General features: G+C 41.8%; 2 protein-coding genes across 3 annotated transcripts in view; one reads left to right on the top strand and one right to left on the bottom strand.

Annotated features, from left to right (window-relative positions):
* LOC142565788 (synaptic vesicle membrane protein VAT-1 homolog-like) overlaps window positions 1–6620 on the top strand; it is a 66039-nt gene extending 59419 nt beyond the window's left edge. Inside the window, exons 8-10 of one of the 2 annotated variants that reach the window (XM_075676331.1) lie at window positions 898–996; window positions 3971–4076; window positions 5740–6620. In XM_075676331.1, the coding sequence (XP_075532446.1) occupies window positions 898–996; window positions 3971–4076; window positions 5740–5750 (216 nt within the window). In that variant the 3' untranslated portion in view covers window positions 5751–6620. Of the gene's footprint in view, window positions 1–897; window positions 1039–3970; window positions 4077–5739 lie in introns of both variants that reach the window. The other variant, XM_075676324.1, reaches the window with a different exon arrangement.
* Window positions 6621–14285: 7665 nt separating this feature from the next.
* On the bottom strand, window positions 14286–23515 carry LOC142565802 (uncharacterized). The gene is made up of 4 exons (XM_075676342.1): window positions 23279–23515; window positions 22957–23081; window positions 20096–20162; window positions 14286–14638 (listed from the first exon to the last, which is right to left on the bottom strand). Exons 2-4 carry the CDS (start codon window positions 23077–23079, stop codon window positions 14550–14552), a joined length of 279 nt encoding a protein of 92 aa, XP_075532457.1. The 5' UTR covers window positions 23080–23081; window positions 23279–23515; the 3' UTR covers window positions 14286–14549.
* Between the last annotated feature and the right edge of the window lie 1285 nt (window positions 23516–24800).

Genomic DNA, 24800 nt, shown 5'->3' with positions numbered 1-24800 from the left:
ATAGTTAATTTTTTTTAAGCAAGCCATACTCCTTCTTGATATTTTAATTTTGTCTTCAAGCTATAAAAACACCTCTGCTTCAAATACATTATTGACTATTAAATTTTCTCAAAATAGCTTGGCATACATGAAAATAAATTGATGGTAACGATGTATTTGCTTTCAACAGCAGTTACACTGCTTGCATTTCACTATTTTCTCTTCAGCATTTGATAGTACTGAGCAACTATGTTTGCTTGCACTAATAAAAGCATCTAAGCAGGCATTGCCTTTTGCAGTTACATCCATTTTGCACTTAAAGCAGAATGAATGTCAATGAACTCTCCTGTGAACTTTGCCGTGCACTTAGAATTATGATAGCTGTTTTTGTTCACTAAACTAGCTGAGATGGCTTGGTAGGCAAAGAAGCTGCTGAACTTGAAGTACTGGTGAAAACAATAGGTGCCATTGTTGCAAAAAGCACTCCTAAAAGAATGCAGGCAATCTAAGAAACTGATCTCTAGTAGTAGTTTGTTGTATTAAGGACAGGAGGAAGGCAAATCAAGGGTTGCTGGCATCCAAACTGTCTTGCTTCCCAGTGGACACCTGAACTGTTCCGCAACTGTGAGAGAGACTAAGAGAAAAGATAGGACAGAGGAAAGTTGCAATAAAATCTGTGAAAAAATTGAAAAATTGAAAAGGGAATATATTTAAAAACTGCATTTACAATAAGCACTACCTCACCCTGGCCACCTTACATGGGTGAAAAGTTCTGGCATGCTCATCCGCATGTGTTCTGAGAGTTGCCACATACCATAGAAGCTGTTTATTCTGTGCATTAATTAATGGCAAATGATTCTTAATACTTAGGTGGCAGTTTTTGTAGCAACATTCAATTGTGACTTTCTTTTCTCTCAGGTGACAGAGGCCATGCAGAAGATGCATGACCATAAGAATGTTGGTAAGCTGACGCTGAACCCCAGCCTGGAACCAAAGCCCAAACCCCAGCCAGAGAAGGTAGGCACACCTGACGCACACCCACGCCGTTTTAGTCTCAAAGTGAGCACAAGTCAGTTATCTCATTTCCTCACTAACACTAGCATGCTCATGTAATGCTGACTGGTAGTGGTTACCAACAATGCACTAACCTCTTTCCTTGCGAGTTTGCATTTTGAATTTTGTGCTTCGTGAAATTCTGGTAATCCGACAGCAAGTCAGTGAGTTGCATGCTAGGGTTGTCCAGATACTGACTTTAAAGTATTTCCATTAGCTGTTCGGTTGAGCTGGGCAGAACCTTGATGTAACCATTTTCAGTGAAATGAAATTCGGTTGCCTTTATGTAATAGACTGGCATTTTATTCAGTTCATCAAAGTAGTTCTGCATTGCAGCTCCTCAGTCCTACATGAGGACTTGCATGGACTTGATGAGCACAATTGCTGCTATTAGCTAACCTGGCAAGTGCAGCAAGTGTACCCTCGTGTTGACGTATCACCATTCATGTCACATGCTCCTGTTGCGATGTAATTGGTCATACTCTGCAATGTTGCAGTAAGTTCCCAGTAAATTCAAGGTTGTGGTTGCTACAGAAGCTGCCATCACAAAACTGTTTCTGCGGCAACTCTTAACTCTCCACACTACAAATTACTTGCTGAATATTTCTTGCGATATCAACTTGTTGATATCTTAGGACACTTGCCTCTTCCATTACTGCTGTTAAACGAGCCATACCACAGTTCAGCTATACAACCTTCTAATATAACCCTTTGAATCTTCGTCCACTTGCCTTCTGTTAACCCTTTCTGGTTCAATGATTCCTGCAGGAATAACACTTTACAACAAAAATCAGACATAGAAAACAGACTAATCTTGGAAATCTGAACATCACCAACTCTATATAATTTCTCAATTTGGTGTTGCAGATAAATGTGGTTTGCTGACATTTCGTAAATGTTCCTGCATTGCATCCTGGTCAGGTTAAGCCTTTACAGTTGACTTCAGTTAATTTGACCCTGACAGAACCGCTGAAACAAATACTTATCCAGTCGGTCAAATTAAGCAAGGTGCAGAAAACGTCCAAATGCACCGCTGATTCGTTCGACAGCATTTTCCCGATTCAACATGCCGCCAAATCAAATACACACCAGCTTTCTGTGTCCAAAGTAGAGAACTAATGCAGAGATAACATTAAAGCTCTTAAACAAAGCAGAAATTAATGTGCAGCTGTTCGTTTAGCAAGAAAAATGGGCTAGGGTCTAGTGTTGCACAGTGGTGGCTGGTTTATTGAACTCGGCTTCGCCGCAATACAGCAGTGTTATGCAGCAAAGCCTAAAGGCCTCGAGTGTAGTTTTCGGCTCAATTTTCATGCAAAAACAAGGTGCACCTTATGGTCTGGCAATTACTGTAATCTGACATTGTGAGCTACTGTTATTGCCTGAAAATCTTCCTAGGGCAGGCCGAAAATCGTAGTTTTCGACTTGAGATTTTGACATGTTCAATGCAGTCACTGTCCCCTAAGCTCTGCCGAGACACTGCCAGTAAAGGGGTAGTTATTGGGGTCGCCATAGGGGTCAGGTGCGTGCATGCTGACTGGTCAAGCTTGAATTATCTGGCGAAGACCAATTTTAGGACCAAAATAACGAACTTTGGAAGACTTTTAACTTGGCCTTCATGACTGGAACACGATAGCATTCAAAGATCCCAGACTGCTTCTCGCGCTTCCTGGCAACTGCAAGTTATGTAACCATGTTTTCCTGGAAACACTGGTGGCGAACGCTATGCATGAAGGCGAGCTTTCTGGTTCTCTGTTTGTTCTCCCCCGTGGCAGACGCTGTGGATGCAAGTGCCATGTGGACTGTTTCAAGGAACTGTGTGGGGTGCACCGCTTTTACTAAGACAGACCTCAAACAGCAGCTGGAAAAGGGCTTTGAGTTTCCATGTAACAGAATTTTCTCGTACATTAAAATTACAAACGAACACTGTCTATAGGTTGTAATTCATACTTTACGAATTTTCTAATGCGTTTGAAATTCAATCAGTTCAGTAACGCCTCTGCACCACGCGGGTTTTCCTCGTACGGACATCAGTGCCGACACTGATGCTGGATTTTCTGACACAGGGCCCTTAACGTTGTCGCGTTAAAACTTATGCCTATAGAAATGCATGGGCACCAGCTGAGACCTTCAGTCGGGATCAATCAGGATCAGACCAGTGCATGTGGTGCAACATGATCTGCAAAAAACTCTCCTGCTCCTATATTCACTTACCTTGATATTACAAATGTCACACCTTATGTAACAGGCCTTGTGCTTATGGCCATTCCTCTCTTCCTCAAATGAATATACATTCATGCATTGGCAAGTTGCATTTTCATTGCTACAAAAAATGGTGGCGCAAGCTTCGCAATAGTGTCATTATCAGAATTTCTAATTAAATCTTGCTTAATGCTTGTTCACATGCTTTACAGTACTGTTACAGGGACAGAACATTTGCACTGTTTGCAGTTTTTTACGAAGTTTCAGTTACCTGGTTAGGATTTAATTTTGGAGAATATTTAAAGGTACAGTCAACCACAAAAGTTTATGGACCACAGGATCTCAGAAAACGTTCAATTTCCGGGCAGCCTGTAACAGCAGTCAGTAAAACTGAACATCACAATGTTGTTCATATATATTGGTAGAGGCTTTTGATGTGAATACTTGGTGTTGTGAGGGGCTGCGCAGATATTCAGCTTTTTCTCAGATTTCATGTTCCGAAAATTTTCATGGTTGACTGTGCATATGCATGCAGTTCAGTTTCCATCCCTAGTGCCTGCATGTGTACTGCCATAGGAAAACTACCACTGTCATGCATTTATAAGCTTTCATTATATGTTTAGCAGTGCATGTCAAGGTTATGTGCATGGCAATACCATTGCTGTTAAGTCATTACTAGTGATGTGATCTTTCACTTTTTTCACAATGTTTATAAACATTTACCAATTGCTACCTTCAGTCAAAGGGAAAAGACAAGGAATCAAAGGACGGGAAGGCCCCTGTGCCTTCCGGTGAGAGTACGGATACAGAGAAAGATGCCAAAGAGGAACAGACCCCTCCTGCCAGTGAGTTTTCCTTCAGTGTTATTTGTTTGTTTTTAAGTACTTAACAATCTTTCCCAACTTTGTTACAACAGACACATTACCCAGATGACACAAGACCTCTTGGGGATATTGTTGCAAGGTTAAAATTTTTGTTTGCACGGACGTCCCGCGGACGTCTTTGGTATGCAGCTTATATAATCGCTGTAGTATACACTTGTGCTCCCTCTGAGCCTATATAGTGATTCCATTAGGTTGTAAGATCACTTAGGGATGTCATTGAAATACCTCACAAGTGTCCATATGAACACAACTTCCCTGCATCAGCTTTTGTGGCAGCTATTTCACTTACATTTATATGATAGTACAGGTTTTTTTCAATTTGTGCAGTAGTTCACAAAACATAATAAAGTGCATGCAGTATATAGGATCACATATGAGGCTGTTTTGCATATGCATTGAAGATGTGTATATTACAGCCTTGATGACTACATTGCAACGAATATTTTAATTTCCTGTGTTCGCTAAGAATAGTGGCAACAAACAAAAGTTTATGCAGAGCACTGTCTACTCTGAACAACCAGAATTCAACCAACCAGGTCGCTGGCAACACAGAACTTTCCAAAAATGTTTACTCTATTTTAATGTAATAATTTAATGTATTTCACTGAAAATGTACCAGAAAGTCTCCTGAAGGTGTACCCTCCACATTGGCTCACTGACTATAGCTGCTGCCAAGCACAAAACTGTGGGTTTGATACCTGCCTGTGGCAGCCACTTGCTGATAGGGACGCAAAAATGTTTGCATGCATACATTAATTGCAAGTTGAACTTCAGGGGCTGAAATCTGGGGCAGTCCCTTATAGTGTTGCATAGCGTGTGTTTCTCTGGGACTAAACACCATGAATCAAATCCTTAACTCCCAAGAACATCCTGAAGTTGAGCAGTAAAGTATGAAAGCACTACATACATTTGTGGGAAGGTGGGTATTTAAGAACGCAGAAACAAGTCTCTTGCAGATATGCGCACACACGCAGACACCAACTCCATGCCTGCACACTTGCCAGTACTTGCTAGCTGTCCTTATAATTTACTCAAAGTCCTGTGTACTAAAAGTTCCCTTCGCTCACTGAGGGGTAGCAACTAGCAAAAAGAAAGCTTGTGCAGAACACTGCACTGAACGGGATTCTTACACCAGAGGAACAACCTGAGCAAACTGGTTTAGTTTCTTGGCCAATGTGCCTCAGCAAGATAGGACAGTCTCATAGTGGCAGTACATTTAACAGCACTGACCTGCTTTGTGTGTGGTTTTCAAGCATCCTCAAGGCCTCTGTACTTTAAAATAAAGCCAGTGCCGACACCACTGCTGCTACATAACTGTCGTATTCAGCTGAATGTGCTTTGGCCTGATGACTTGCTTATGCTTTGGCTAGTCCCAATAAAAAGCCTGATTCTTGACCAGCTATAAAAAAAGGAGAATCAATCTCTCAGCAACATGACTTCTTGCTTTCAAAATTGCTATCAAGGCAAATTTCATTTTCTTGCAAACCTGCCATGTGCTGTCTGTACCATGTGCTGCCTATATGTCAAGTTCTTGTGCTTCCCACCTTAAGGCATTCTTTGTGCTTTTCTGTTGCCAGTAGTCTTTGGCATAGAAATAACGAGCCTGTGTTTAAATGCTTTACAGATGCAAGCTAAACAGCTTGCTGAACATGGGGCCCGGACATCTGTTGTTGCTGCAGGCTGCTCAGGAGCGTGAAGAAAACATTGCATGGTGGTCAAAGGAAATTTGTGTACTTCAATCTTGTCTGGAAGCTGCTTTGAAGCGAAGGGGTTTGGGACTAGCACTGCCAGCCCAACTCCTCCTAAACATGTCTTCAATCTGTGCTCGAATGACATTCCCTTTACGTGCAACTCTTTAAAGCCTATGCTTTGTCAGTGTTGTTCGAACAGTATCTATTCGAGTCTATTTGTTGTCTTGACTCCCAACTCTTGTTGACACTTAAATGTGCAGTTTTTCCATTGATTACATACTTTTGGGATGTTGTATCATGTGGTCAATCAAGATTGTGGCTTTAATGAAATGTGGCTATTGCTTCCCTTCCCTCCCTACCTGCCATTGGGGCTGTATCTTGGTACGACATATCATAATAGGCAGTTTTGCACAACTTTGGAGTCCCTGGCTGTGTTCACGAACAGGTGCAAGTGGCTATTGATATTAAAATTATTGCACACATGTAATGTGAGCCCAAAATTTGCAAGCTTAATTTACAGCCTTCTGTGCACCCTTTGTAGTGCTGGTAGAGTGGTCCTTTCCTGCCCTCTTGTGGAACCTTTTCCTAGCATTGTGCATTCTCTCCAAAGAGCACTGCAAGGTGTGCCACTCCTGATTTCATCGGTTCTTCAGGCTGTGCATTACAATGTTGGTCGCAACTTAATTGAAGGTTGGCTCTTGCAAAGATAATTTACATGTGTCGCTTTAAAGATGTGTATTTTTATGGCCGCTGTGCGTGCTGTGTTTCCACACTGCCTGTGATCTTGTTTGCATTAAAACTGTCTGTACACATATCTTCAAGTGTTGTCTGAAAAGAAAATGCATGAATCCATTGTCCTCATGAATGTTCCTACTTTGTGTACACAATTGCACATCGCAGATCAAGCTGTTTTCAGAGCAGCCTGCACATTACTACCTCAACCACTTGCTTCATATCACTTGCAAAACACAGAATTCAATAACAGTAAGTTAGATTTCAGAGCTTAACAAATCATAAATGAAGACATATCAAAAGGACAGGTACTATCCTCTTTGTCTGCTGCGTATGCAACAGCTAGTTAAGCAACATTTTCTCAAACAGCAAATGCTGTACATGCCGCAGTATATACTGTACTTACTAGTGCAAGGCCCATACTTTAAGAAAAAACATTTTCAGTGTACAAGCCTTACAAGAGGCACGCTTGCAGCTACTTGCAGCCTTGAACTGAGCATGAAGTGCTATGCAAATGAATGCAGCCACTGGCAGCAGACTATGAACACATTTAGTCAGTTTTTCAGTCGCATACTAGTGCAATCTTGAAGTGGCTTGCAGGTGTTAACCAGCGCACGGGTATGCACATGACAATTGGCAACCTTTTCCAAATTTTCATGCTCCAAAGTGGGTGTGGGCCTTGCACTACTAAATATGGTGATAGTACGCACTAATTGGAACTTGCACACTTTTAGTCAATGTAAACTCAAAGCAATGAGTTCGTGATGCACTGTGCCTTGCTTTGTCGAAAAGCCCTTTTGACACAATCGGTTAAATAGCTTTACAACTTCTCAATGCTTTTTCTTCGCTGTGCGCAGCACAATATTGAAAATGCATTAATAGTTGATGACTGACAGCAAAAAGCACTTGGATTTGAGGTTTTTGCATTGTTCAGTTAACCATTGCCAGGTAGGAGTTCAGAGTCTTCACATTGCAAATATAGTCCTTCTGTGCAAAATAGTAATAATCATCAAACTTGCGAGGTGTGAACTATGCGAGCTGAATGGTGATATATTAGGTATGCACGCTTTTGCACAACAGCATGCAGTGGAGAACATTGTGGACCTTGTTTTGAGCAAGCAATGAATTGCGTACTGTAAGGAGTATTGTGCACGCTTGTGCTCAATTGCAATTTTTATTTCAGAAAATACATTTGGTAAAGATGGCATTCATTTGATTGGTCTAAGTACATTGTGCCTGTCGACCAACCAGGCAGTAGATTGAGCATCTAAATGTGTACAACAAAATTGTGCCATAGTTATTGTATCAACATCATATGCTACCCATTATTTTTCCAAATGTTCTACACAAAATTTAACCAATGACATTCCAAGTATATATAACAGCATGTTGCAAAAGCTGGATTGCATACAGCGATCAATGATGCGTTCGACGCTGTTAATGACACGGTTGGAGATCCCCTATTTGCAGAAGGGTGCTGCAGCCACTGCCTTTTTGAAACTGATTAATGTCCATGCACTCGAATAGTAAGCTAAAGCAGCCATCTGTCTTAGCTTTAGTCATTGGGCTATTGCTTTTGCCACATTAAACTTAGGGAAAATACATGTGTAGGTCTGACTGGTGTGCACAGCAACTCCTGTATAGTGAAAAGGTCACACAGCAACTTGCACTTCGCAAGCCATGAACACATTGGAAGAGGCACTCCTGCCAAGCACATCCACAATCTGCACTTAGTTACATGTTTAGTGTCCTAGAAGTATGGCGCTAGCATCTACATGAACTGCTAGTATGACAGCTCCACGAGCATGAGAAAGACTAGTGCATGGATTTGCACAAACTTCCTGCTCCAAGCACCTTTCATATGCAAGTTGCCTTTGAAGCAAATTTTTTAGTGTAAATTTGATGCATGAGAATTGCAATTTCAGATGCTGAATGAGATTGATGACTTTCCTAGTACGGTAAAAGATCATTCAAAATATAAATTTTGCATGGTGACTCTCATTAAACCCCTTCACTTGTAGGCACATATACATGAAAATGCTAATGTTCCAAAAATTATGCAACGGCAAATTGTGAATGTGGACCCCTTAACTGCTCTAAGTGTTGGGATAGCATGTACTACAATTGAACTACAAATGCAAAAACTGCAATACGTTTTCTCAACAAACCCACCCTAAATTACAGAAAAATTCATGTACTGCAAACATTTCCCATGGTGGTGAGATTTCCCTCTAGTAGTGTGTAAACAAATCAATGCTTAGTTCTTCATTGATGAACCACTTCACAGGAAGATTGAACATTTGAATTCCCAGTAAAAAATGTGGCAATATTTTTAAGATCTACGTCTTATTTGCAACTTTATTGCTCTTTGTCATTATGACATTTTCACATCATTAGCACCAGGATCAGCTGCTTGGCACGTAAAAAGCGTCTACCAACCGGAAAAACCGGGAATTCTCAGGGATTTTGAGTAGTCTGGGGGAAAAACTCAGGGAAAACTCTGGGAATTTGTGCTTTTATCAGGCAAAATTAGCTGTAATTTTATTGAAAGGGTCGAAAGTCGCGGTAATGCTGGCTCGAGTAACAGACGGGAATCGTAATGAATCGTCTTTGACGCCCTGTCGTCGGTTGGAGGAGTTGCCAGTGTACAGTCGACTGACTTTCTGGATGCCCGATAATTTGGATGGCTTCGCGGCACCACTACGTACCCCATAGTCAATGTATCAGAACGTCTGAAATTTCGTACGCAAGAACCCTTCGCCGTCCGATTTTCCGGACTTTTTGCCGTGACTGCAGGTCCGAAACCGCATTAATCAAAGCCACCAACGCTGCCATTTTGATTACCTCGCCGCCTCAAACCGGCGCTCTCGCACGCAGATCCGCTGCGGCAACGCTAGACCTAGCTGCTTCGACGTTCGCTGTTAAGCTTCTTGCCGTTGGGTGCAGTGTTTTCATTTATAGAATTCGCTGCTGTCAGCAATGGCACTGACTCCGCCTTTGTGGTCCTCGCGATTGGCTTAGCTTGGAAAGCACGGTGCGTTGCATAAAGCCGCTTTCCAAAAGTCAGCTTCGCCTCTGTACAGAAATGTTACTTGGTGAAGCATGCGCAAAAGTATTGCAGTAAAGCATAACAAGCGTGGGAAGGGGCTATTGCCACGGGACACCGCATGTATTCCTTCATTATACACGCGTGCACCCGGTATCTCCTGTCACAGTACGAGCACCGATATGCCTAATACGTTTACCGATAGGCCTTCAGAGCGTTGTCGAATGGCCTGTGGCGGTTTTAGCCCTTAAGGGCAGTAAATGACATGCATTCATTTTTTCCAACTGGCCAATCTTTTGGACGTTTTCGCTGCCCCGAGGCAGTTCGAAAAATCGGACGTTGACTGTACAACTGACCAAGAAGATGCTTCAAATGGTCCGTGGGGTGAACGAGTGGCGGAAGGAGGACGAGAACAGAAAGAACCTATGCATTGAGGAATTAACTGGAAAGGAAGCATGCTGCCGCCGTTTGGAAGGAGCTTGAGCTCAATTTGTTCACGGGCTGAGAGTAAGTCAGGACAGTTGAGATTTATTTAAGAGTTGTTGAGAGAGAATGTCAATTGTGACAAAGTTCGGGCCTCATACCACTGAGCTTGCTGTATCAGTTGATAGAAATAGCTCATATTCGAAAATATTTGCTTCTGTATGCATCTCCTTTTTATTCGTATTTGAGAATGGCCGGCTCGATTAGCAATTTTTTTCGAAGACAACTTATTTGCTGTGCATTTTACTAACCCCTCCCTTCTATTCTCTTTTTGAATAACACAAATACTCCTTGGTGTTCAAATTGGATTATGTCGTTTTTTTTCTTCTTTTCATATGCTTACTAGAGAGTGACAGCATCGGGCGATATGGTTTCAGCCCGTCTTGACATAAAACATCGTTCTGCATTACTCAGGGAATTTCGCAAAGGCACTCAGGGAAAACCTGGAAAACTCGGGGAATTTGGAAATATCAACTTGGTAGACACCCTGAAAAAAAAAAATAGTCGCACAATAACGCCTCTCTTTGTGGAGTTGGGATGGCTCTTACACCTTCCTAGGGGGTACAACATCTGTGGACCCAGTGAACTGCCCAAAGTGTTCTGCTCCAGCTTCTATAGCAGACATTCACTACCTGTTGTGACTATGCCCAGGAATGAGGACTACGTTCAAAAGTATGCTAAGAGCTGCCAAGCTACAAATGGATTGGGCAGATAGTTATATGGCATTGGCTCATGGACAAAAAGTTCACTGAGCCACTACTGCAGTTTCAACATGAGGATTTAAATATCTGATGCAGGATAAGCTTCACGGAAAGAAAGCTGAATTTACAAAATTTAAAAATGAATTGAAAAAAAAAATTTACTATGCAAGAGGGAGTAAGAAGGGGAGAAAAGAAACTTTCCAGAAAATGACTCTGCTGAAACCTTTAGCTCCCAGGTTTGAGCCCTACCTGTCCAGGGCATTTGCTTGCCAAAAGGCATGCTTACGTTTCCTTGCATATTCACTGAAAACATTGCTGTCCAAATCTGGGAGTTCAAGGGTTACGTGGCTCTTAAGACGTGCCAAAATCTTCACTGCGTCTGTCTGTAGACTGGCCAAACTCCATTTTACCACCGAACTCTTGCACACAAAGCATGCCATTCCATTCGGTGAAAAATTCAGTGTGGCGTCTTTGGGTTTCATCCTAATACTGGAGATAAATCTGGTGGTGCAATTCTTCAACCACTACAAAAAATTGGGTGGTACATTATTTAGATATTTTTTTCTGGCTGATCTGCGTGCAAGCCTGGAAGCACTTCAGGGCATTCGTCAGAAATTTTGCATTTCATACCAAATTCATTTTGTCAAGGAATTTCGAGCCTGCAAGTCATTCTCTACACTGTTTATGCATCATCTCGACACTGTTTATGTGACATGTTCAGACAGTAGCACCAAATTTCAATATATTGTTAGTAGTGTGAAACTGTGTGGTGCAGTGCAGACATTTTTTTCCAAAATGCAAGTGGTAGCAGATGTGATGAAATGTGATGTGCACTAATCAGTAAACTAGAAAATATGCTATGTGTACCTTAAAGCTACAAATTAAAGATGATGTTACGACACTAATTGTAATTACAAATTTGAAGAACGTCTATAGTCGAGGCACGTTAATTCTTTTTCTTGAGCCAACACCACCAATATGTGCTATGAAATACAGTGATGTTCCCACAGTGGTGTTTCCAAATGTATTTTGCAGTACATTTTAGGGGACGTGTCTTGAAGCCAATGATAGTCCAGAAATCCAGTGCAGCACATGCTTTTACAGTGTACTAGAAAGGGGTAGTGTGTTCAGGGAGGGCCAGTGGCTGAGGCTCCTTTTGTAAATGTCTCCAGGTGGCGCCATTTCAGCGTGGGCGGTATGGAAGCCACTGTGTTTCCCCCGACAAGCTCTGCAAGGACGGCTCGTTGCGCCAGTTGCGCTTGTGAATGTTTGTAGCTTTATTTTTTATTCAAGGTCCTCACATGCTCCGAGGTGGGGCAATGCGTGAGGGGGTCTAAGAAAGGCTAAAAATATTGAAAAGGAGAGCGAGCCAACTCATTACATAAAATTTGGCATTATGAAATCAAGTGTAATACAATGGTTAGCCGTGGAAGTCACAATTGTTGCTCATACATTGTTAGACTGCAGAAAATCAACAGCTGTGTAAACGGACATTCAATTTCTTACAATTACGTGTCGCACATGAGAAAATTTATCAATGCAAACCTGCTCCCACCTCCCGTCACTATCTCCCGGTCCTGTGGTGGGTGGAGCAACCAACTTGATTGGGGAGCGATCAAGTTCCTCTGGACCCTTCAATAAAGTTATTGTCAATTGCTCCTTCATATGCAGATATCATTCAAGCAGTACACGGACATTCTGTAAAGAGACTGGCGACTTAATTTCTAAAAGTCCCAGGATCAACTCTATTGGAGATTGCAAAAGTAATTAACAACATTATTATTTACCTAATTACTTAATCACTAAAGTAATATGAGCAATGCAAACCAACAGCAGTTTTAATTAAACAGTGAACCAACAATTCAACTACCTGAACAATTCAATGATTTACTCAATAACTATCACATAGCTAATTAGTTATTTCATTTGCATGAGTTATTTCAAAGCTGGATAATTAAAAGTAATTCCAATACCTTATGTTGCATTCATATTATATTGCAGTGACAACCACTGTGTATAATTTAAACTGGAACACTTCCGGAAAAAAGCAAGCCTGTATTTTAAACGAATTTAAATATTGCTACAATAAGTTGGACGCTCACGCTAGCAGCGCACAACCAGCACAACTGACAACAGCACGAATGAGCGACTGGAAACCCTATGCAACGGATGTTGGCGGCAGTGCTACTGTCGCATGGGCTGGCATCCAAGTTCCAGACCTTTCCACACTTTCGACCTCCCGGCAATGCATGGATTGTGCCACCCCTGAACACACTACCCCCTTCTAGTACACTGTAATGCTTTTTGTGAATTGAATTGCTTAACTGGTGCATATGGAATAGTTCACAGCATTTGCCATTGAAGAAAGGGACACTTCTACCTCTCCAGCTCTGTTATCGGAAATCTCACCAAAATTGGCAGTAAGGCAGAAGTACAACAGTACAGTAGAAATTTCAGCTATGGCTTTCAGTATGCACCATACTTCCCAAATATACTTACTTTCAAAATAAAACAATAGGCTGTTATGTTTGGATTGTGTAGCTCGACAGTGTTATTGGTAGGAAAGAGGGATGAAGTCGGTTAGTCAACTATTTATTCTCGTCATTCATCCAACACTTTCACTTTGTTATAAAGATGAAGCCTAACCCCGGAAAGGCAGCATATAAGAGGTCTTTGGAAAGCTATCCCATTGGCCAGGTTGAAGCCTTGGCCACTACAATGCAAATCTATTCCAATCTGTTTTTATTCCAAATTGGCCTTTAGCCCTCCATGATAGCTCAAAATGGCTCGGGCTCTGCGAATATGGGTGCGATGCCCACCCATATGGGCTGGACCCGAACCATTCTGGCCTATCGGGGAGGGCTAATGGCTGCTTTGGAATAAAAACAGATTGGAATAGTTTTGCGTTATGGGGTACCTTGTCACGATTGCATTATGAGAGCCATTGATAAAGCATCTAATGGGATCAACATTTGAGCTAGTTTGTAACTATCTTTGACAACACCACTGCATTTGCAACAACAGTTGAAAGAGACCATTTATACACAACCCACAAGCTAATGCCAACTTCACGACTCGCTGCGCAGGGTGCCATCAGATTCGTGCATGGTTTTTACATGATAACTTAAATGTCAGTCATTCAGGTGCCTGCTTGTGCATTACATATATATGTTTGCTTACAAACAAACTTCAGCCCCAAGTGTAACGGTGTGCCATCGTCTCACTTTTCTGTGCACGAATCAAGTCAAGGAGGTCAGTGCCAAACTCCTGGATACCCAAACCATGGAAGATTGAGCTTGTCTTGTGAAAACTTTATAAAATTTAAAAAAAAAATGTCTTGCGTCATTCCACTTTAGTGGCTGAACCTAATTTCTCGTGGTAAAATTTCATCTATAGGTAAGAATGCTGGAACAAAAATGTCTCGCGTAAGGAACATCTAAGTCATTGAGCGTGCAATGTAGTACAAATTTTGCATACATTTGCAAACTACTAGATGAAATAAATTGGGAACACCGCATTAAGATGGGACACATTTCTATAGCTTTTATTCTCTTCAATACAGCACCTGATTCAGAGGCTTTATACAATACACATTCAACTAGCCTTTTGTTATGTACGAGGCCTGCCTCGGGAACACCTTAAGCCAATGCTAGTAATTGTACAAGCCCATGGGGCAACAGAACTATACAAAGCGAAACATTGCATTTCTTCAGCTTGGTGCTCAGGCCACAGTTATTTTACAAGTATGTAGTAGCTCTTCACACAGCATTTTGACCATACATCATTTGTCCGCTTCTTCAACTCCTGCTTGTGCCATGAGGTCCGTGATGTTCCTTTCCAAGTCATCTATGCGATGCCCCATTTCATCAAGTACACATATTAAGGAAAAGATGCTGTACACAGTGTCTTTAACATAAGCATTTTATCGCATCATCGTGTCCAACTGTAGTAGTTCACTCAATTCGCTGAATACTCTTCGAACATGTCAGAACTTGAACATGAGCGTGAACATGAGGAGTGTTGCTCTGACCCTTAAGCACAAGAAGGTACACGTGACCTCCACGATATGCATGCTCATGTGCGCTCGGAGCATCGTCAGTATGTTTATTCGCCGTGATCTGCGTTTCTACGCTTGTGGACCTGCGCCCTAGGTTAGCAGAAACAAGAAAAGTCATTTCTTAACAAGGGATTTCCAATGCCTTTTCCAATAGAGTTTCTTATCGCGCTTTGTCGGTGGTCACAGCAACGCGCTGAATGCGTTATCAATGGGATAAGCCAGCCAAGAACGGTGGATGAAAGAGTGGCATATAATCTAGCGTAGGGCATGGCTACAAAACTGCTGCCGGGGGGCAGTATTCCCGGCCAATTATTCCTTTGGTATACGTGCACCAGCGTTTACATGGCTCTGTGCGAGGATTGCTGTTGTCCGTAAACGCTCGACGTGGCGGGTGCCAAGTCGCACATCTCGCAAAAGTGATTTACCAAAAACACCGCTCCTGGTATAGCGAGCTCTTGCGAGAAATTTGGCGAATACTGGCACCTATTTTGAAAGGCTGTGTGCCGTCTATGTGCAGCCAGGGACTTATATTTTCTTGAATTCACTTATCTTTAAATTTTTCTCGGTTTTTACAGCTTCAAGTTAATGGGGTTTTACTGTACTTTGATGGTGCTTCCAACTGTTCCAAGGCGGCCTTGGTTAAACGTAAAAACACTTGAACATCAGCTCACAGGGACAGCAAAAATACGTTGCAGTTTCACCCACAATGCAAAGAAGAGACACGACAGCTGGTGCAATATTATGTGCACTGAGTGTTGCACTGTTTTGTGTGGTATCAGTTGGAGTAAACATCTGCAGACATGCACGAGCCAATATCCTTTCATGGAGAAGAAAACTTCAGTCTGATGCCTCTAGTTTCTAGTGCACCTTACCTCTAGTCCAAGTCATAATTTATACAAGTGGCACTCCTTCGACGGTGGAGAAGCAGAACTCTTTCTTCCTCTTTCCTATCTTGCTCTTTGCTTCTTGCCACTGGCTTCGTTTAATACTTTCACCTCAGTGCCAGTCAATGGATAAGCTACAGAGTGTGGCGTCAGCCAATCATTCTTACAAGAGGCCAAGCACAGTACTCTTCAGGCACAGTTAATCCTTTGCTGTAACATCAGTGTAGAGAGGTAGAATGTTTGACTAGCAATCTGTGGGGCCAGAGTTCAAATCCCTAAGGGGCCCTGCAGCTTTTTTTCGTTACGAAATTCTGACAAAATACTGTGGCATTCCAGGTACCAAACAATTATGGGAATGAGTTCTGAACAGCTCCCTCTGAAAAGAATGCACCATAATAGAATTCCTGTTTTCTATCAACAGAAGCACTCGCAAAAGGGAGCAAACCACAGCAATTACAATACACTTGCAGTCTTGATGTGCCCTGTTCAGACTTACACCTCAACATGGCATTAATATCTAGAGCTATGTGAATAGATATTTTTTTTTATCAGACCAGAAATCAAACGGTGATTGAACTGAACAAGCTACAACAAGAATATTTTAACGTGAGGCATTTTTAGCCTCTTCTCCCAACTTTTCCGTCTGTTGCCAACTGCAATAGACTTGCTGCAAGCGCACTACATGTCCACATTGATGCCGAGTGAAAGCTGTCGCTCAATTAAAAAAAAACATTTCCAATGGTTGGTTTCAAGCCTGGTTCTCTAGCACAGAAGCCTGGTGCTCTAACCAGCTACAGAACCATTGATACTCTGTATGCACAAGATGTCAGACATTAAAATCAGAAAAAAAAATTCACTGCATAACAAACTAAAAATGCCACAGACAAAATGGAAGTTGAGACATTGTAATTGGATCAAATTGTGCAGAAGTAATGCAAGGATGCCTTCATGCATACATAAACACTTTTCAGAAAGAAGCTTTGCAACAAGGATATATGAAGCACCAATTTTAATTTGCCAACTATTTGGCATCACTAATGATGAAAGGGCAATTCACCTCAATAAATCTGGAAGTGAGCAGGAGGGCCTAAAATAATCGTTAGGAACAACTCAGCTTAGAATACTATTCTACCAGTGCACAACAGGCCATGAGTCCTGTCGCAATAGTGAACCAGATGCAAAATTTTTCAATGAATGATTTGGCGAATGTTGAATCTACCTGTTCAGAGGGCAGCTCCATACTTCCAACTGTTTTAAAGCAAATAGAAAACAAGAGTACTTCAGCCAACACTGGAGTCAAACTTTCATACTATGCTACAACTGCTAGGTGCATAGTTTTCCTTTGTACTTCACATGACGAGCCACACACTGTGGTTCATGTAGCATTTATTTATTTTATTTATTTATTCGGTACCTGCATCACCAATAAGGCTTTACAGCAGAGAGGATTTCATTCGAAATGTAAACGTTTATAGAAGGATATTTATACACTCAAAGCGTGGTAAAAAGCGTCAACAGATGTAATTAGTACACCATCAGGCGGAACAAGGTTTCAGGCGTGCACTACTTGGACAAAAAACAAAGAATACCACAAAATGTCACCTTTAAAAGCAAGTTCCTTGACTTTCAAACGGTGATCCTTTTCTTTGGATATATACGAAGGTGGTTTCATGTATTTCTCTCAACTAATGCCAGTATGGGAATGATATATGCTATAAAAGACGATGAGCAAAACGAGAACAAGGTGAAAGCAGGAGCCAATGTTTCGACAACTGGACTTCTGTTCTTTAAGGCCTCGAAGAAGACATGTCCACCTGTTCAAACGTTGGCTCCTGCTTTCACTTTGTTCTTGTTTTGCTCACCGTTTTTAATTTCCATCTCCCTCCTGCCTTCCCCGTGTTTTCCCTGGATATGCTATAAAAGAATTTCAAATGCAGGTTTCTTCTACGAGTCTTTAGGTCCGGCCATTGGAGAGTATGTTTAGCCTCTGTCATGCTGAATTTTCTGTCACAGTTTCAAAGGACAAATCTGGCAGCCCTGTTCTCTATTTTTTTTTTTTTCAAATTTCTTAATTTTAAGGTGTAAGGGCCCCAACATACACTGCATATTCTAGTGTTGATCATATGTGTGAAATAAACTGCTGTTTGAGAGCATTGGGTAGGGGACTAAAATTCTGCATAAAAAAACCGAGAATAGATGCCACTTCATTCCTTTAATAATTCCTTAAATAATTTATGTGCGTAGTCCATCGCAAGTATCGAGGTGAAAGAAACACCTAAATACTTCAATTCCTTTGCAGTAACTAAACTAGCCTCACAGATTCAATACATGTGCTCTTGGTAGGAGCGCTTCCAAGTAAAGGTGACATGCATACATTTGCTCACATTCAACGACATCTTCCAATGTGCACACTGTGTTCCCACAATGTCCCAATCATTCTGGAAAGCTATGTGATCACTATGATCGTTAATGACTGTATAAGATAGTCACTGGCAAACATCCAAAATGATGACGTGATATCTGTAATGTCATTAATCAACAGTAGGAATAAAAGTGGCCCCAGTACTGATCCCTGGGGTACCCCGGAAGTGACTGGGGCGTTAATTGAAGAAAACATTCAAGGTATTCCACAACACAATACTTTACGGTATGGCTGCACAACTCTAAACTAGCATGGGCCAAAGTCAATTTCCTAGGGAGTTACAGGGGCCGCACTTTAGTGAGGAACAGTGCATGTTTTGCTAGCAGAAAGGTAGTCCATCTATGTTTGGTGTCATCGCACTTGTCACCGTCTTCAGGATGCATTGTAATGTCACGTCGGTCAAAAATGACAGAAGGCAGCTGTTGTTCATGTAGGTCAAACAGAATGTCTGCTCACCGACCTAAGTGTTTTGAAAGAGAGACGCCAGTTTTATTACCGTCAGCCAGGTTTCCGTATTAATCCTCATCGAGGTTATTAAAGAACCGAAGGAAGGGCTGCTGCCCCGTTGTGTGCCACTTGGCTCCAGCAAAAAGAACACGTCAATGAGCTCTAGTTTCACTATATAGTCTTCTGGCATTCCCATGAAAGGGTCACAAAACACGTTCTCAAGATCAAATGACTTGAGACACTGTTGGAACTGTGCCAAAAGGTTATCAACTTGTTTTGAACATTCAGTCTTGTGCCTTCTACTCCACGTGCATGAACTTTTCCATTCGATTTTCCAAGTATAAACCGACAAAAAACACGCCTTTAACCATTTAAATGAGTCGGCAGTGGCTATGTCTACATCTAATTACTGATATTGCAAACCAGGCTATCAGCATGTCAAGAATTCGGCCCACCAAGCTTTGATGAATTTATTACAAGCTCCTTAAAATGTGCCAATTAAGAGTGGCATGTTAATTACTCTAGTACAAATTCTTTAACAAAGTTATTGATGCTTTAAAACTAGAAGTTTTATGGATAATTTATATCAGAATATTATGCTTTTGAATATATAACATTGATGAAAGCAAAAAATAATAGAAAACAGATACCAGTAATGCAAACCAAATATATTAAAACGCTAATTTGTAACCTATGCTGAGTTGGGTGATATTGAAACTTCGAAGTTTATTTCACCCAGCATGACAAAGGCTACAAATTAGAGTAGGCTTTCGAACAGCACAATGTAGAAGCATAATTATTTTTGCAATAGGTAAGGTGCTGGGTTACTTCAAAAATTAAAAAAAGAATTTTTTGTATGAAAATTTGAAGAATGTCTTTATATTTTAATAAGTTCGTCATGAGAATATCAGAAGTTAGGCATTCTAGATATACATTAGCATAACGATAGTCCTGTTTAATATATTTTAAATCCATACATGGGTCAGTGCACATTATGCCTTTATGTCTTTTAATTGGGGCTTATGGTAAAAAGGATGCAAAAGCTGGTATCCAATATTTTTTGGGTTGATAAAGCTAGTGTGAAGCTAAAACATAAGCCGAACAATTGGAAAAAATGGCATTTTATCACTTAAATAATGCCCAGTTCTGCATTTTCTCACACAGGTAATGGTCCATGCTAGAAACTACCTCAAGCGTGTGATTACGAGTGCTTGTTAGCATAGCTTTAATGTAGTACCTAAGCAGAGCTTATCAACCTGTGTCGCATAATTATAGATCCAACCAGCAGCTTGTAGTAGGACATCTGAATGCCCAGCCACCCAAGCTTGCAACATTATACCACATCTTACCTGTACTTCCAACAACTCAATCTAATACACAGGTCAGTTTTACGGCAGCCATCACTCTCCAATGTGGTGAAAAATTATAGTTGAAGGAAACAAACACCTAAAGTTTTGTATAGCTCCCTCAGACATTCAACACAATGTAGCAGAGTTCACCCAATAACCAAAGGATATTCCTTGTAAGTATCTGATCCGACATCACTTGAAATTTGTCTTGCATCTGCTGAAGCAGGGTCTGCACCTAAAAAGCAAAATATCTTGCTCAGTGCATTAGACTACACACACAGATGTAAAGTGAAGAACAGTAAACCTTCATTATAATGAAGTCATAAGGAAGGCAACAAAGTCTACTTATGAGTGGTGTTCAAGGATGGAGGGGCCTTAACACAGCCATAATAATGTAGTAATAATTTTGAAAAACCATGCAAGCTTCTCAAATAGCCAGACAAATGCTTCTCATTTGCAATACAAAAGCATTTCTGTGTACACAAGAAAGTGCAGACTGCCAAAATTTGCTGCCACCTACACCTCGCAACAGTGTCCCTTAACTATTGCACACCTCATAAGGCTATTCTCCTTGTCATCACATCAATAATGTGTCACACATGGTATGTTACCTTAAGGGAGAGGGGGAGCTTTTGAAATGGAAAACTTAAGTTACCATATCACCACATGCATCTTAAAAATATCTGAAAAAAAAAGGGCAGAATTGCTTGAGGAAACCAATACTAAGTCATCGTAATACATCGTCATCATGCAATATCATTGAATGAAAGAGGAAAAAAAGAAAACTAATGTTGTCACAGGCACATGGTTACTATACTGCAGTAACAATTAATGCTTATTTATGTATTGCGACACGTTCAGGAACAGTAATAACCAAGAGCACTGGTGCTGCTATCTGCTGGCAGAAAGTAACCAAACATGCTGCATGGCCAGCAGTAGCAGCGATGTGCTTTACCAGCTGATAGCGGCACCAGTGCCATAAAAAAATTGGGTAAAATTAGGTAAAAAAAAGGTAGAATTGAGAAGCTGCTGTCATCTGCACATCCAGTGACAGGATGTGCAGATGACAGCAGCTTCTCACTTTTACCAGACAAGCAGGCAAGTCCTGCTGCAAACTGGTATACTTACAGAACAGACAGCAATACACGACCTCAATGTGGCGGCGGACATCAGCTCATTCTGTTCTGACTTTCTAAATAGATCTGGCATTCTAAGGTTCGTAATTACATAGGCAAGATACTTGTACATAGTAGTGACTGTGAAGAGTGAAGAAAATGTCTTGACAATGTTAATCAGTATGGTACGCTTGAATTATTGTGACAGTTGAAGCAGTGCCTAAAGGAAGAGAATTATCTGGTGCTCTTTCACTGGGGAGGTATTCTGTAAGTGTCCACCAAGTGGCCTGTCAATTTCAGCTTGCGCTGAGTGGATAGAGCTTGAGAGCTGGCAGTAACGAATGGTGCCTGCCTACTGGCTTTGAGCTCTGCCCAATCAGTGCATGCTAAAATGGACAGTCCATTTAGTGGACACTTACAGAATAACCCCCTGGTTATTCTGATATGATGCTCACAGGGCCCCTTACCCTTTTATTCACGCATTCCCATTTAAAAGCCCAAGCACCATATTACTTAAAATACACGCTGCACCTGGCCCTGTGCACACCCAAATGCACTCCACACACATGTAACAGCACTAAAGAATCTAATACTAGTACTCTAAAACACACTAAAAGAGGCAGTTATCGTATTTCACTTCATTCACTCTATGTACTAAGTGGAGTTTACTACCACTGTGCCTCGGACAGTCATGTTTAAGAGAAAGAGGCTCTTTAATGAATCTTGGAAAGGTTTGCCTCAGTCATGTTTAAACATTCACACAGGACTATGGTAAACTGACTACAGCAACTATATGTGTAAAATAACTATACCGTAACAACCATTTAATGTATAATGTTAAGATCCAAGTAAACTTGCACATACATTATGGTAGGAGCAATATAAAAATGGCAACCTACTTTATAGTCATAAACAGATGAAAAAAATGAAATGTTTTCGATTAATTACTTGAATGTATTCACTGTCAAGGCTACAGATCCCTTTTGGCTGCACTATCTGCATGGCCCTGACCTGAGGTACAGTCAATGAAAATCACCTACAGTGCCTCTGGTCATTGAAATCATTAATGATATAAACCCATGCCTCAAATCACTGGCTACCAACGTTTGTATACTTCTAAGTGGTGCACCACTGAAATTAGGCAGGGTTAACATTGACACACTATACTACGCTACGCACACATTACTGTACACCTACATCCGCTTGCATTCTTCCCCGTCATTGTGCATGAGCACAATACTGCCAGAACTGGTTGTTTTGCACTCATCATGAATCAAACTTTTCCTTCGCCACCGCTGTCCATCATGCGACTGTCTTTTAAACTACATTTTGAAACATGTTCTGGCATATGCAAGGCCGCAGCAGTGTGACTATACACAGTGCTTCCATGTCTTCGAAATTTGCTTATACCCATGGTGAAATGAATGTTTTTCAAACTTTTCAAACATAACAAACAGCTAACATATCGTCAACGCATCTGTGAATAATTAATCCTGTAATGTGCAGAAAAGCTAAATGAGGAAACTTTGGCCAGGTGTACCGAGCAACCTAAACGAGCTGGCTGGTTCTCCTACTACATGGTGCAGACGGACTGTTTTAGATTCATTATCGATACAAATGCAGCACACGAACGGCTGTAATGGTAGCTAAAAACAAGGTCGTCACTGAGAGGCATGGAGTGATAAATAATATATGCGGTGTCTAAAATAAAAGCGAAGTTCGTGGCCAGAAAAGTTTTTAGCCCTTCCAGACCGGTGTAATGCAAACACTACTACATGGTCAATGTGTAGCTTTTCGCAGCCAGAATGCAAGCAAAATGAGTAACAATACGCCAAACAGCAAACAAGGATCTGATGGATACGATAAATCACAACAAAAGCACAAGCCCTGGGCTGAGGGCAATGGCATGCTTACGTATTGCGTCAGGTCTTGTATATTCTTAGGGTCCGGCGCATGGTCTCCTCCAGATGTAGATTTATTGAGATCAGACTTCGTATCTTGGTTTTTGCCAGAAACGTAACCGGACTGCTCTGCCATCGCTGCATTAAAATAAGATCACATTAACTCCCATTATACACGTAGCATAATGCAAGCTTTTCTTGTGACAAGGGTATCCACGACTACTCTGCCTGTTGGGTTAAGTTAGTGTAAAATGATCTGTTGCAAACTGCTTCGATACATTTCGAAAAACAAGCGCTGCGTTCCACGAGATCTGCCAAATATTGAAGTGGGTTACCTTGTATAGTGCGATGTACGAGTGCACTTCAGAGTGTTTCTATGCTGGCTTTGCGTTTTTTCTTAAGAGCGCGCACAACAAGATCGTCGCCGAAGAGGGAAAGCAGCTGAAGTTGGGCCGATTTTTATAACTGATTAGGCATTCCGGGTGAAGCGGGTGCAGCGTCTAGAAGGCACAGCGCATCATAGCGTCTGACATCAGTCGCCGAGGAGGAGGCGGAGGCTCTGCCGCTAGTCGACGCATAAGCCGTGCAGCCGTGCGATATGCTAGCCAAGTCAAGCCAACCAATTTAGGTTACAATCGTTTATTTCCTGCCCTCATGGCTAAAATCAGAAGCACTAGTTTCCACCTAATTAATTCAGAAGCCGACTTGGGAATAATATGTTCTTTTCGGCAAGGAACTTGGGCCGCGTCCCGCCCGGGCCTGTCTCGTAAAATTAAAGGTGCGGTTCTACAAACATGACGGTCCTGACGTCACTGGTTGCTTCCTGCACCCGCAGTATGCCGAAAGTATGGCCTTTGAGATGAGGCGCCGCTGACTCTATTGCGAAAATTAAAATCTTGGAGGCCCTGTAAAACCTTATGCACAAGCAGCGCGCTATATGCTATATATATATATATATATATACTTACATATACTTACATATCACTTCTATTGGCCTCGAGCTCCACCACTGGAAAAGCTGGCGCCACCGTCGGCGTGACGTGCTAGGAGGGATCACGTGGACATAGCGGCCGCGTCGGCTGCTTCGGGCGCGCCGAAGGGAGCTGAAAACGAGTTTAAATTCCCTCGAACGCTGCGGTCCTCATTTAGTGGCGAAATTTTCTCGCTTCGAGTGTCTCCTTTACAACGCTTGAAAGCACTACAATAGGTAGTGGCTGCCTTTGAAGGCGCGCAACATGGTAGGCTACTGCTCGGGGCCGCAGGGCCGGACGCACGTAACGGAGGCCGGTGTCAGCCTTATTCACACGTAGCCGCAGGACAAGAAGCTGCGTGAAACTTGGCTCGGGAAACATAAAACCGGCAAACAGTCATCGGCTGCAACTCGGGTATGCAGCAAGCACAGACGCGAGGAAGATTTCTGCTACGGCGCCCGGTCTGAGATGTTCTGAAAACGCGCACTGAGACGCTCGCCCGAGTCCGCTGCCCGACTAATGTCATGACGGTTTGGTGTATGAACTTGTCGATGCTATAGATACTGGCAAGTTCAGTGGAGTGGAAAGGCAGCGGTAAGAAGCACATTTTAAAAAAAAGCATGTCATATGCTCATGTTTGTGTTATGAATTAATGCACTGGATTACAAAAAAGGAGCAGAGGGAAATCGCACGCTGAGAGCACCGATAAACATGCAGTGCGACGCAACTCGAGAAATAGTATTGAAAGGTCAAAGAATTTAGAAGAAAAAAAATATTGAATCGTCGCGACGGCACATCACAGTCCCCGTAGGCGTCGAAGTCTCTACAATGAAATTATTTTTTAACAGCTCTGATAGCGCCCACGCAACAATGGTTGCTTGTATAC

The sequence above is a fragment of the Dermacentor variabilis genome, chromosome 1, assembly GCF_050947875.1.
Source record: "Dermacentor variabilis isolate Ectoservices chromosome 1, ASM5094787v1, whole genome shotgun sequence".
In the NCBI taxonomy this organism is placed as follows: domain Eukaryota; kingdom Metazoa; phylum Arthropoda; class Arachnida; order Ixodida; family Ixodidae; genus Dermacentor; species Dermacentor variabilis.
This window is presented reverse-complemented; position numbering and strand designations above follow the sequence as displayed.